Below are 13,349 nucleotides of genomic sequence, written 5' to 3' on the forward strand. Positions count from 1 at the left end.
TAACGTCATTATTAACTGATATTTACTTTGAAAGGTGAAGCTCGTGATTATGGTAAGGGGCGTTACATTTCCGACGCGTGCTTGTGGTGTTCGGCCAATCACAATGCACTGGGTCATCTGGCCAATCAGAGCAGACTGCGCTTGTCAAAGGAGGGGGCTTTGTAGAAAACGAAGCGTTTGAGAGAGGCGGGGCATAGAGGACCTACAATAATGTACAGTATTTGAAAAATAATGTGTTTTTTTGAACATTAAAGCATGTCAACATATTCTGTTACACCAAATACACAAAATAATGATCTTTAAAAAAGCATCATATGACCCCTTTAAGTATTTGGTGCTGTGATGAACACCGTAGCGAATACACAAATCTGAATGCTGTTTAAATCATTTAAATGCGTTTCAGAAACAGAAAGTAGTGCAGCTGCTTTGTTTCCGGGGTAACGGCTGCATTTCTGCTGTTCAGCGCCATCTGCTGTCAGAGAGTGAATGTGCGCTTGGCTTTCATTCAGAGCGTTTCTCACGTGCTCCGCCATGCACTTCTCATCCGTGCTTGTTTACATCAGAGTGCACACGGGTATTTGACACAGCATACAGCGCAGTGTTGTGCATTGTGACCAGTTGATGGGGAAAATATTCTTAATGCATAAAAAAAATCTGAATTAGTAATAAATAATTATTCGGTATTTTGAAGTGCCCACGATAACAATATCGTGCATATTCATTATCGTGATATATCGCATTACCGAATACCGGCACATGTCTACTTTCTGTAGTAACAAAAAAAAGTTTCTGTAAACATAAAAAGTTAAAAAAAAATTTAAATATAAAAATACATCATTCATTTCCATTTTTTATTTATTCATTTATTATTAGTAATAATCATTAATTATTTAAAATGACAACTAATTTTAAAATAAAATAAAATTTGAAAAATAATATCATAGGCTACTCTCAAAAACTTTTAGAGCTGAGCTTTTTAAAAACTTTTAGAGCTGAGCTGAAACTGAAAATGAGTTATTAGAATCTCCATGGCTTTTCCATAACATTTTAAAGATTTTATTAATTCCCATGATTTCCAGAGCTAGCCATCTGCTGTCAGAGAGTGAATGTGCGCTTGGCTTTCATTCAGAGCGTTTCTCACGTGCTCCGCCATGCACTTCTCATCCGTGCTTGTTTACATCAGAGTGCACACGGGTATTTGACACAGCATACAGCGCAGTGTTGTGCATTGTGACCAGTTGATGGGGAAAATATTCTTAATGCATAAAAAAAATCTGAATTAGTAATAAATAATTATTCGGTATTTTGAAGTGCCCACGATAACAATATCGTGCATATTCATTATCGTGATATATCGCATTACCGAATACCGGCACATGTCTACTTTCTGTAGTAACAAAAAAAAGTTTCTGTAAACATAAAAAGTTAAAAAAAAATTTAAATATAAAAATACATCATTCATTTCCATTTTTTATTTATTCATTTATTATTAGTAATAATCATTAATTATTTAAAATGACAACTAATTTTAAAATAAAATAAAATTTGAAAAATAATATCATAGGCTACTCTCAAAAACTTTTAGAGCTGAGCTTTTTAAAAACTTTTAGAGCTGAGCTGAAACTGAAAATGAGTTATTAGAATCTCCATGGCTTTTCCATAACATTTTAAAGATTTTATTAATTCCCATGATTTCCAGAGCTAGAAATACCAATTTTAAAATTTACTAATGTTTCCAGGTTTTCCATGACTATTGGCTGAAAACAGTTATTTTAAATGTACAGCTTTTGGTGCCTTGCTCTTATAAATCATCTGTTGGCTTGTGCAAAGCTATTTGCGAAATTAATTTCTCTTTCCAACAATCCCAAATCATTTGATAACTGAGCACAAAAGCAGTTATAAGCTTTCAGAACATGGAGTCCAAGCTCATTTAATTTAGTGATAGATTACCTGCTGATCCTGCCAGGACCGCTTCTTCTTCTTCTTTCTGAGCCCCCAGCAGCTGTAGTCGGCCTGTTTACTGGAGGTGTCGGGGCCCAGGAGCGTGTCCAGATCCTGGGTTCCCATCAGCCGAGACGGAGGCATCTCCAGCTCAAGACGGTATGACAGGTTCCTCAAAGTGCACACACAGTTTTCCACAATCTAACAACACAGGAAAAGAGAAAAAGGGTAAGGAAAGAAATATATAATATTTTGGAGATCTACAGTCCCAATCCTCATTATATTGTCCTGGATATTTTTCCAAAAATCACAATAACTTTGTTCCATTTTAGAAAAGTTTTAATTAAATTGAAATTAAAAATAACAATCGCTACTATATTTCTTATAATAACTTTTATTACTAATTATTTAAAACAAATGTCATAAAAATATTTAAAATATATTTTTGGATTCCTCTTCCTTTTTCAGGAAGCATTTCAATGCGTCCTGTTCCAGCAGATGGCATGCAAAGACTAAGATTTCGTGAAGAAAAAATAACCAAAGCTGCACAATGCTGAGCTCCACCACTAGAGGCACTCAACATTTTTTGGCCCTTCAAGGAGTGGCACAGAAAACATGTAACACCTTTTTATAAGCATCATGAGCCTCTGCCAGTTCCCAGCTGCCATCAGATATACAGACTGAAAATTAGTCAAATATCTGGCAAGAATGTATCAAACATGTTTCAAATATTACCAACAATCTATAGACTGTTGTACATCAGAACTGGATGGTTTCATTTATATTTTTTATGCAATCCCAAGAATATCTCTAACCTTGCTGTCATAATCAGAGGTGTTTACACAAGTTTTGATTATATAGAGAAGGGAATCTATCAGCCCTTCACAGCAACGCATCTGCCTTCTGGCTTCTTCTCCAGCTGAGCTCAGGTTCCTGAGACACACACACACACACACACAATCATGCGGTCAACAATACAATGGTTATCTGATTTAGATAAAAACAGTCATTCTCACTTGAAAATATAATAGTATAAATATTGATAATCTCGGAGGATGAAGAGTGATGCTGCTACTACCAGTGATGTGCAAAACTATATATTACAAAAAACAACTAGTCAGCAGGTTACCTAAACGACTATTGATTAATCGATCTTAACAGGAAGCCCTGTATAATTAGGCTGGTACAAATTTACATGAGGCATACCTGAGGCAGCCGGTGGTGTTCCTCAGAACCAAAGATGAGTGCAGTTTGAGTTTCTGGTCCTCTCGTTGAGGGGCCGCACCCCACCCGGAGTGAGGGATAATAACCGTGTTAGTAAGTGGTCCGAGAGCGTCCCGAGTGATCGTCATCTTCACAGAGTCACATGACGACAGGTTCCACAACACTCCTGTCAAGGCATGACCCCAAAAACATGGTATATAACATAAAATGCAACAGTACAGTATTAAATAAAGAGGTGCCACTTTAATATAAAATGAAGGAATCAAATTTATGAATTAATAAATCAGAATAAATTACTTATTTCAACCCACTATGTACACTGGAAATAAAATTGATATTGACTAATACATTTTGTTAGTTGCCACTTACAAAAAACAAACGTATATATACTCAGGCAGTCAAAAGTTTGGAATAATAAAGATTATCTTATGCTGCATTTATTTAATCTTAAATACAGTAAAAATGCTAATATTGTGAAATATTATTGCAATTTAAAACATTTAACTTATTCTTGTGATGCATTCATTACTCCAGTCTTTGGTGTCACATGATCCTTCAGATTCAGAAATCATAACGACAGACATTATTTAGTCACCTAGTGTGAAATTTAGTCACATATGTGAGTAATTTACTCGCAGTTGCATTTTATAAAATTACTAATTATTTTAAGTAACTATTTAATTCATGTATTAAAATGAAGTTAAATGTAACAATGATTGACTAATAAATTATTTTGTGATTTAAATAGCATTTTAGAATTTGTTTTGCCAATGGCGTTGTTTAAATTCTTTAGCTAAATGCTTTTTTGAATTCGTTTATCAAATTAAAACATGCCATTGAGCAGTTGACAGTAAAACTGCTTAAAAAAAATCTGTTGCATTGATAAGAGGCTGAATAAGAATTTTTAGGTGAACTGTTTAGGTATAATAAGTAATTTAACACACTTGATCATTTAAAGGGGTCATATGATGCTGCTAAAAAGAACATTATTTTGTGTATTTGGTGTAATGAAATGTGTTTATGCGGTTTAAAGTTAAAAAACCACATTATTTTCCACATACTGTACATTATTGTTTATCCTCTATGCCCCGCCTTTTTGAAACGCGTCGATTTTTACAAAACTAATCGGTCTGAAAAGCGAGGTGTGCTCTGATTAGCCAGCTATCCAGTGCGTTGTGATTGGCCAAATACCTCAAGCGTGAGACGGAAATGTTACGCCCCTCACATACTGTTGATGCCGTTTTAGGTAGGTGTGGCTAACTCTTAACTTTTATAAAAAATATCTCTTTGGATTTGAGACTTTAGTCTTTGCAAATTTACAGATCTTCTTTATGCACCAAGAGCTTGTAACACTCCAAAGAGAAAGGAAAAAATGAAATCGCATCATATGACCCCTTTAACATAGCTCATTAGAAAAAATGAAAATCCTGCAGATAGAATTCATTAACACAAAATAGTCCCTGTGGTTGTGTGTATGTGTGTGAGCAGAAAGAGCTCTATCTTTGCTGAACAAACCTGCTGCCTCGGTTTGAGAAATGACAGTAAAATACACTGTATGCATCAAGAAAACTGCTTGGGAGAGTAACATTTCCCCATATCTATCTAGCACTACTTAGGATATCCAGCTTGGAGAGAATGTGTGTGTGTGTGTGTGTGTGTGAGTAAGTTTGTGTCAGCTCAGCTTTTAATCAAATACTTTGTCCCTCCACATTAATCACAGCCACTGAGTTCCGAGTTCCACTGACTGTAATCTCTGATCTGAGCTTCACAGCGCAAACTGATCTCACCACAGGAGCGGTAGAAAGCGAGTTGGAAAGAGCGAGACGGAGGAACAGAGAGGGAGTGAAAAAGTACAAGAAAGACTCTCTTATGGCACTCAGTCATGTGACCCCACACACCCACTCACCGGATACGAGCTCTCGCACTTCAGCGTCTGGAGTTTTTCTCAACAGGCGAACCAAGGCTGGGATTCCACCGGAATTCCTCACACACACTTTATTATCGTCTGTGGCTTTTCCGTACACTAGGTTCCGCAGAGCTCCGCAAGCGTTCCGCTGAACTTCCAGGGTTTTGTGGTCAAGCAGATCCACCAGGTGTCGGATCCCCCCGAGTCGACACACCTGAAAACATACAGTAAGAGAGTGCAAGTGTTCACATTTATGTGTGCTTTTCTGTCTGTTTATGCAGTCTGCAAATGCAAACTAAAAGCAGAAAAAATTTTTAGTAGAATGCTAGTAATTTAACTTCTATTTTAAACACTGTACATCTCTCACATTGTGTTCTAAACTAACTCATTCGCTTTAACCACTAATTCACTGGATCGAGTTTGTACATAGAAGTCCCTACTTCTTACTTCTTTTATTGAATTTATTAAACACTGTTGTTCATTTATGATTTCAAATTGTAGAATTAGCAAGTTATATCAGCTTTTTGAAACCTACATTTATCTGTTCAAGTTTAATGCTAATTAAGATCCCCATTGTTTCTGTGTCAGAGAAATACTACTCAGATTATAAAAATCAACTACAGAATTACATTTATTTTATATATACTAAATAGCTGTGAAGATCGAAGAAGACTAATTAAAGTTTTTAATTCATTTGAATTAAAAGTAATTAATTAAAGTTTTAGGGTTGGTAAGATTATTTTATGTTTTTGAAAGGAGTCTCTTATTCTCATAAAGGCTGCATTTATTTGATCAAACAGTAAAAACTGTTATACTGATAAATATATTTTTTAAATGTTTTCTATTTTAATATATTTTAAAATATAATTTATTCCAGTGATGGCAAAGCTGAATTTTCGGCAGCTAGTACTCCAGTCTTAAGTGTCACATGATCCTTGGTTCAAGAAACATTCTGTATATTTACATATAGCGCAAGTAACAGCATTTGTTATTTTATTATTCTAAAATAAACGTGCATCATTATATTACTGTCATTGTCACTGGCCATTGCCTTTACTGTTACTTATGAATTAAAGTGGCCTTGCCTTTAAATTAAAAGTATTTATTTTTAAGAGCCCAAACTTTTGAATAGTAGTTTAAAATGTACAGTTATTATTAATATTGAAGCCTTATCCTGCGCTACACAGATTTATGTCCAAGATTTTTGTCCAATCAAATGTGCATAAAGCATTTAAATAATGCTTTTTTTGCTCTTAATGGTTAGGCTTTTGGTTAAGCTTAAGTTACAAAAAGTCAACTGTATTTGAGAAGAACAGAAGACATAAATAGGAAGTGCCTATTTGTATGGCATGCGTGTGTGTGTGTAACCATACCTCTGCCTTTATGCGGTTGTCTCCGTAGCAGAGGTGCTGTATATACGCTGCAGCATTGGCCTGGACAGAAGGGAAATGATGCTGCAGCATTCGGATTACCTCTGGCAGCTCAGGGTCTCTCCAGGCAAACTCTCTAACCCCCCCACAGGCACAGAGAAAACAGATGTCAAACACACACACACAAATATGAAAAATGTCCACATTTGACAAAGAAATTTTTTCAGATTTGAATAAAATATACATAATTACTTGTGTTTACATGTTGCATCAGGACAAATAACTAGCCGCATAAAAAAAATCAGTCCAGCTTCTATTTTTTTCCAATCGCATTTGTCATTAAAATATACACTGCTAATGTGAATGAGCACTCAGACGATCTGGTTTACATTTCCTGACAAGCTCTTTTTCTGTCTGCAAAACAAACATGCCCAGAAATATGATTACAAAGCAACATACACACAAAAGTAGTGGAGGTTCAACAAATCAAATAAGTTGGAATAATGCAGCAAAAAGGGAAGATACATGCTGGGTTTCATTTACAAGCAAAGTTTCCACGTTTTAAATGTCAGTGACTTCAAATGTGGCCCTAAATCATTTTGGAAGCTTTCTGCAATGTTTTTGGAATCACTGGGTTCAGCTCTTCACCTGGGATCTTTGTAAACACTGTCTATGGAAGGCGAGCGCGTGACGGTGTTGTCGACGGCAGCTGCATGTCTGGTGTAGTTCGGGTCGGTGTGGTGGTAATGGGCGGGACGATAGGTGTCAGAGTGCGTTGCCACGGAGCCCACTGAGAACAACCCTCGCTGGAACCTCAGAGTGCTACACTGACTAGTGGTCCTTTGTAAAGTACCAAACCCTGAGTGAGAGAGTGAGCAGTGCAGACATTGTTAAGATTAACACTGTGGAAATGTCAGAACTCATTCACTGAGTTTGCAAAGATAGCAGTGGTGCATGAAGGACATTCGTCACATACCTGTATTGTTTCTGGAGATAGCGCTCTGGGAGCCGTGCGTGGGGCTCTGGTACAGAGGGTTCTGGAAGGTTCTGTCTTCATAGATTGGCGTGACGTGGCAGTCAGGGGAGCCTTGGCCTAACTGGCTGTTCTGACTATAAGAGGTTTGCAAGCCTAGATGAAGATCAGAGATTTACAACTGTGTCATTTCAGTAAATTTATTGAAGGTTTTTGACATTTTTTTGTTTTTCTTAAATATGTCTATATTTAGTTTTAGTACTTAAACTAAACTTGGCAACCAGCTGAAATAAAAATAGTTTTTTTAATGTCTTATTTCAGTTCATGTTTATTATATTTCAAGTAGTGCTGTCAAACGATTAATCGTGATTAATCGCATCCAAAATAAAAGTTTTTGTTTGCAGAAATATATGTGTGTTTTGTCTTCTGTGTATATTTATTATGTATATATAAATACACACACATACATATATATTTTGAAAATATTTACATGTATTTACATGTCTATATTTATATTCATATAATTTATATTATAAATAAATACATTTAACGTATAAAAATAACATATTTCTCTGAAATATATACATGCATGTGTGTGTATTTATATATACACATAATAAATATTCACAGTACACATACATATATTATGTAAACAAAATTTTTTATTTTGGATGCAATTAATCGTGATTATTCGTTTGACAGCACTAATTTCAAGTAATGAAAATTTCATGAGTTTATACACTAGTGGGCAAAAGTTTGGAATGAACATTTTTTTATGTTTCTGAAAGAAGTCTCTTATGCTCTTTAAGTTAATTAAAATACAATAAAAACAGTAATATTGTGAATTATTATTTCAATTTAAAATAACTGTTTTCTATTTTAATATATTTTTAAATGGCATTATACCTGTGATGGCAAAGCTGAATTTTCAGCAGCCATTACTCTGGTCTTCATCTAATATAATTGGCGCTCAATTATTATTAATTATTGTCCTTATTATCATCAAAGTTTTGATGCTTAATAATTTTGTGGAAACTGCAATAAATGTTTTTCAGGATTAGTTGTTGAATAGAAAGTTCAAAAGAACAGCATTTATTTTAAATAGAAATCTTTTTAAACTCTGTTCATGTCTTTTCTGTCACTTTTGATCAATTTAATGTCTTTGCTGAATAAAAGCATTGTTTTTTTTTTAACAAATAAATCTAAATCTTATTAACCCCAAACTTTTGAATGGTAGTGTATCACAGATTCAACAAAAAATCAAGCAGCAAAAACTGTTTTTACCATTGATAATAAGAAGAAATATTACTTGAGCACCAAATCAGCACACAATAGAATGATTTTTGAAGGATCGTGTGGCACTGAAGAATGGAGTAATGATGCTGAAAATGTATAATGTATATTTTTTATATATTACAATAGAAAACAGTTCTTTTAAATTGCAATATTTCACAATACTAATTATTAATTTACTATTTTGAATCAAATAAATGTAACCATGGTGAAAATAATAAACATACTAGGCTTATCAAAAACATGAAAAATTAATTAATCCAAACTTTTGACCAGTATCCTACATCAATAACCCACTGACAAATCCACTCTTTTGACTGGTTTATCCAATCTATACAATATTTCTCAAAACGAGTATACTCTACTGAAAGGATCGGCACAGACCAGCATGAATTTCTATCCAGGCTCGTTTGTGCTGATTAGGTGTTGGTCTATCTAGTGAAATTTTTGTTCATCAGCAAAACCAAGTCTAGCAGCTGTACAACTACATAACGAAGACTTTCGATGTGCTTCACTAGGCAAATGAAGCTCTCAAATCTTCAAGTGGAGATGGAAGTTGTATTTTATAAAAAACAATCTGCTGTAATTAACCACTCCACTGGACTTTCACACCTTCAGATGTATCTGTGAGAGATAACGACCTTGAACAAGAACGAGGCGCAATCTGCAGCAGCTAAGAGCGTGAGATAAAAACAGTTTTTATACTGAAAGAAGGCACTACGTTGTGTTGCTGTTAGTGACGTGAATGTCAGTTTGCCTGACACAATCAGAGATACGCATACAATTAATTGTGCAATTTAGATGAATTAGCCAGAGGTTTCAGCCTTTCTCCCACACATGATTTCATGGCAAACAGGATACAATAGATTTGCTCATGAACGCCTACCCAAAATTGCATACCCAATTACCCAACTCTTGGAGCATAATTACTGAATCTACTGACAAACCTTGTGAAGGCTTGTACTGACATTGTACTGCATGCTCATTAGTGTATAATAGTTTTAAGAGCTGTAGGGCATGTATAACCACGCAACCTTGTGAGACTGACATTCACAACCAGAGCTTTCAATGGAACTCCTCTGACCACAATCTAATCAGAAATTTGAATCAAAACCTGAGCAGACAAACTTTGATCTCTGCCTTCAAACTATCATCTGACCATCATCAGACATTCCAGTCAGTATTGATAGGCATATATTGACCAGTTTGATTAATTAGGCAATATTTGGCCATTGTGAGATAATTGCATCAGCTGATAACCATACTTACTTGATCTACAATGTTAGCTTTGCTGGCAAAAAAAATTATGGGGGGAAAATATAGATTTTTCGATTAATTGTGATACTCATCCTGAATGATCTTGATAGCACTTCTTAAAATCCCAAAAACTTAAAAACTGCCTTTTTCATTTCCTGAATGAATATGTATTTGTACATCAATTTTTGTTCGGCAGAATTTGAATCTTCAGCACCATGGGGTAAAAAAAAGAGTGCGAATATGAGTTTGCAGTTGTACTGATGTGAAGCAAGAAAAGGACATTTTCTATTGTGAAATAATGGCAAGAACAGTATTCATGGGCTGCAAGCAAAAACAATGCAACCAGTGTAAAACCCGGTTGTTTTTAGTGAATCAAAAATATACAGTGAAGCCTGATTCCTCAGACGAATGACTCTTTTATGTCGGCCCTTTTCATGAATTTCCAAAATGAACCAGTCTGAAAGAATTAAATGCTGTAGAATTTAAAGCACTTGCAAAGAGATTTCATTAGTAAGCTGGACACAGACAATAAACCAAAATTAATCCAAATCTAGAGCTTGAGTATCAGAATCTCAAAACCCTGGTACAGTGTTAATACTAGTATGGCACGGATACGGAATGATTATTATAATCAGATACTCTAGTATTTCCATGGTCCAAGGGGCTTAGGTTATACTATTGTACTTCATGTTCAAAAGAATAAGCAAATAGCCCTACTCTGCCTTTATACTATGACTGAATGTTGAGTCAGTGTAACATTAGCATTGAAATGAAAGAGAACTCTCAAAGAACTTTCCTCACGTGTCAATCAGATACCAGCAACGTAATAAAGCAAAGTGTGAACCGAACAAAGCTACACAGCTCACTGGTTTGGAACCGCCATGCAGAATTCAGTGAGTTTGTCTTTCATAAATTTCTAATCACTTCATACATCTCCAAATTCGGCAATAGTTCATTCTGAAGGACCTGGAGTTAAAAGTGTAGTTTTCAAAGGTTTTACATCATGCATGATCTACAGAGAAATACGGCATAAATGGGGCAGTGGGGCACATCTGAGAAAGTCTCCCACAGAGCCAGAATGTGAGATTATCATCGGAGTAATCCTACAAAACACTAGAACACACAAGCATAAAGATATGCGCGTACACACACACATTTACAGTCAATATCCATGCAGCTCCGGTTTCATGTGGATGTTTCTTGCTGATGGAATTGAGACTGTAATACGATTTCGAAACAATATACTATACAGGCCCTATATTAATGCACCTCAGCACTTTCAATTCACAAACTCATATTCGCACACAGCATCTTATAATCAGAGGGTTATGATTATTCGTGTAGGAGCAATTACTAGGATCCTTTTTGCACTTCTTTGAGAACCAATTTGTGTCAGTCTCTCTGAGTTTATGTCCAGAGATATGTGAAGTTTTCTTTCTGTGGCTCTTACAATTGAGATTTTAACAGACAGCATACATTATGTCAGAGACTAAACTGTGAAATGCTTAATGAATTCTTCACAATTTTTTCCAAGTTTTGAAAATTCACCTCACGAGAGGATTTTCAGGAAAGAAATACCTTCTTAAGCCAGGGAAGATTTTATAATCCGAGCCAAACACACACCGATAAGTGACAGCATTACTAATCCTTGTATAATATAGTGCATATACAACGCTAAGAAAGTTTCACACATATTCAAATCTCTGTCCTTAAATCCATAACTTTTCAAGAGTGGTGCAGAAATTACGTTTGATAGAGTTCTGGTTTGGTCAGGATAAAAGAGAAAATCGTTTTATGGATTTAAACTTTATGGAAAAAACTTTTATGAATCAGAAAATTGTTGGTTGCTTCAAGCCAAAAAAAGTTTGGGATTAGTAAGTTTTTTGAATGTTTTAGAAGAAATCTATTATTCTCACATCTTATGCATTTTAATTAATATTTAATTAAAATACAGTACAAACAGTAATAGTGTGAAATGTAATGTATGCCTGTGATGGCAAAGCTGAATTTTCAGCAGCCATTACTGCAGTCTTCAGTGTCACATTATCCTTAAGTAATCATTCTAACATGCTGATTTGGTGCTCAATAAACTTTGTTTTACTATTGTCAAAACTGAAAAAGATTGTGCTGCTCAACATTTCAGTGGAAACCATAATACAATGTTTGATTAATAGAAAGTTCAAAAGAACTTTCAAAATCTTTTATAACATTATAAAATATCGATTCACTTAACAAAAAAAATGAAATCTTACTGAACCCAAACCTATCACAAGTAGTAGAAAAACTCCTAACCTTAATAATAATAGGACAGTTTGTGTGTGTAACCCACCTGTAAGGCTATCTGGTCTTGAAAGGACCATCCTCTCAAAGATGTCATAGGCCCGAGACCCAAAGGAAGAGTGAGTGCTGTCATATGCACGTGTATCGTGCTTCCCCAGGGTCCCGTACTGCTGAGGCTGAGCAGTCATACCGGCCCGCAGGAGCGTTGGTGACCCAGACTCTGACCCCGTCCCATTTCCATGCCGTCCCAAGTAGCTGGAGTGCACTGGGTCGAGAGCATGGCTGGAGGCCGGAGGCAAGGTGGTGCCAGGAAATATACTAGGTAAAGGACGGGGCTCTGAGACTATAGGTGAGCCATAGGGGCTTCCGAGGGAAGTACGCAGAGGCTGGCGAGATGCAGGCGGGGACGGGGTGTAGAGTGGGGATGGGGCACGAGAGGGAACAGAACTGACACGCCTCATGACACGGCCACTGCTGCCCACCTGGAAAACAGATTACATACAATCAAACACTAGAAAGAACCAACATACACACTACACTGTGATAATACAGTTATAACTGAAATATTCAAATGGTATTTTATTTGTAAAAATACTGTAAGAAGAATGATACATCAGGATTGAGATCAGCTAAGGACAAAAAAGGAAGGAAAACTTAAAATACCCTTCTATGGGCTCCATGCACGGACACTTCCACATTTAGCCTCAAAATTAAATCTTGAGGACAGGAGGACAAAGCAATTATGATATGATCCACTTTTACACAACAGGTATTTAAAACGTCCGGAACTCATTCATAATACGTTTTAACAGAATAAAACAATATGCATAATACACTATTGTGCGTAATATACTATAATTTACTAAATAACATTAAGAAATTAGTTATTATAATAAATTTCACAGAACAACATTAAAGGCAGAGTAAGCGATTTCTGGTAGCCAATGTTGATGTTTGAAATCACCAAAACAAACACGCCCCTACCCCAAAAGGGTCTTGCCCCTATTTTGATAGCTCCGCCCCACATATACGTACGCAACCCAGGCAACGATTAGTTCTGTGAAACAAAGCAAAACCAATGTTACACCATGTCTACGGACGTGAG

At 35.7% G+C, this 13,349-nt stretch overlaps 1 protein-coding gene across 3 annotated transcripts in view; it reads right to left on the reverse strand.

The window, feature by feature from the left end:
• Positions 1-13,349, reverse strand: part of LOC107709738 (plakophilin-4-like) — a 47,111-nt gene that overhangs the window by 8,264 nt on the left and 25,498 nt on the right. For all 3 annotated transcript variants that reach the window (XM_016514333.1, XM_016514334.1, XM_016514331.1), the window contains exons 7-14: positions 12,294-12,726; positions 7,418-7,570; positions 7,090-7,300; positions 6,445-6,577; positions 5,072-5,285; positions 3,148-3,331; positions 2,757-2,874; positions 1,951-2,142 (exon numbers count right to left, since the gene is read on the reverse strand). In XM_016514333.1, coding sequence (XP_016369819.1) covers positions 1,951-2,142; positions 2,757-2,874; positions 3,148-3,331; positions 5,072-5,285; positions 6,445-6,577; positions 7,090-7,300; positions 7,418-7,570; positions 12,294-12,726 — 1,638 coding nt within the window. The remainder of the gene's footprint in view (positions 1-1,950; positions 2,143-2,756; positions 2,875-3,147; positions 3,332-5,071; positions 5,286-6,444; positions 6,578-7,089; positions 7,301-7,417; positions 7,571-12,293; positions 12,727-13,349) is intronic.

This window comes from Sinocyclocheilus rhinocerous, unplaced genomic scaffold, assembly GCF_001515625.1.
Source record: "Sinocyclocheilus rhinocerous isolate Xijiao unplaced genomic scaffold, SAMN03320098_v1.1 scaffold4039, whole genome shotgun sequence".
Classification (NCBI taxonomy): domain Eukaryota; kingdom Metazoa; phylum Chordata; class Actinopteri; order Cypriniformes; family Cyprinidae; genus Sinocyclocheilus; species Sinocyclocheilus rhinocerous.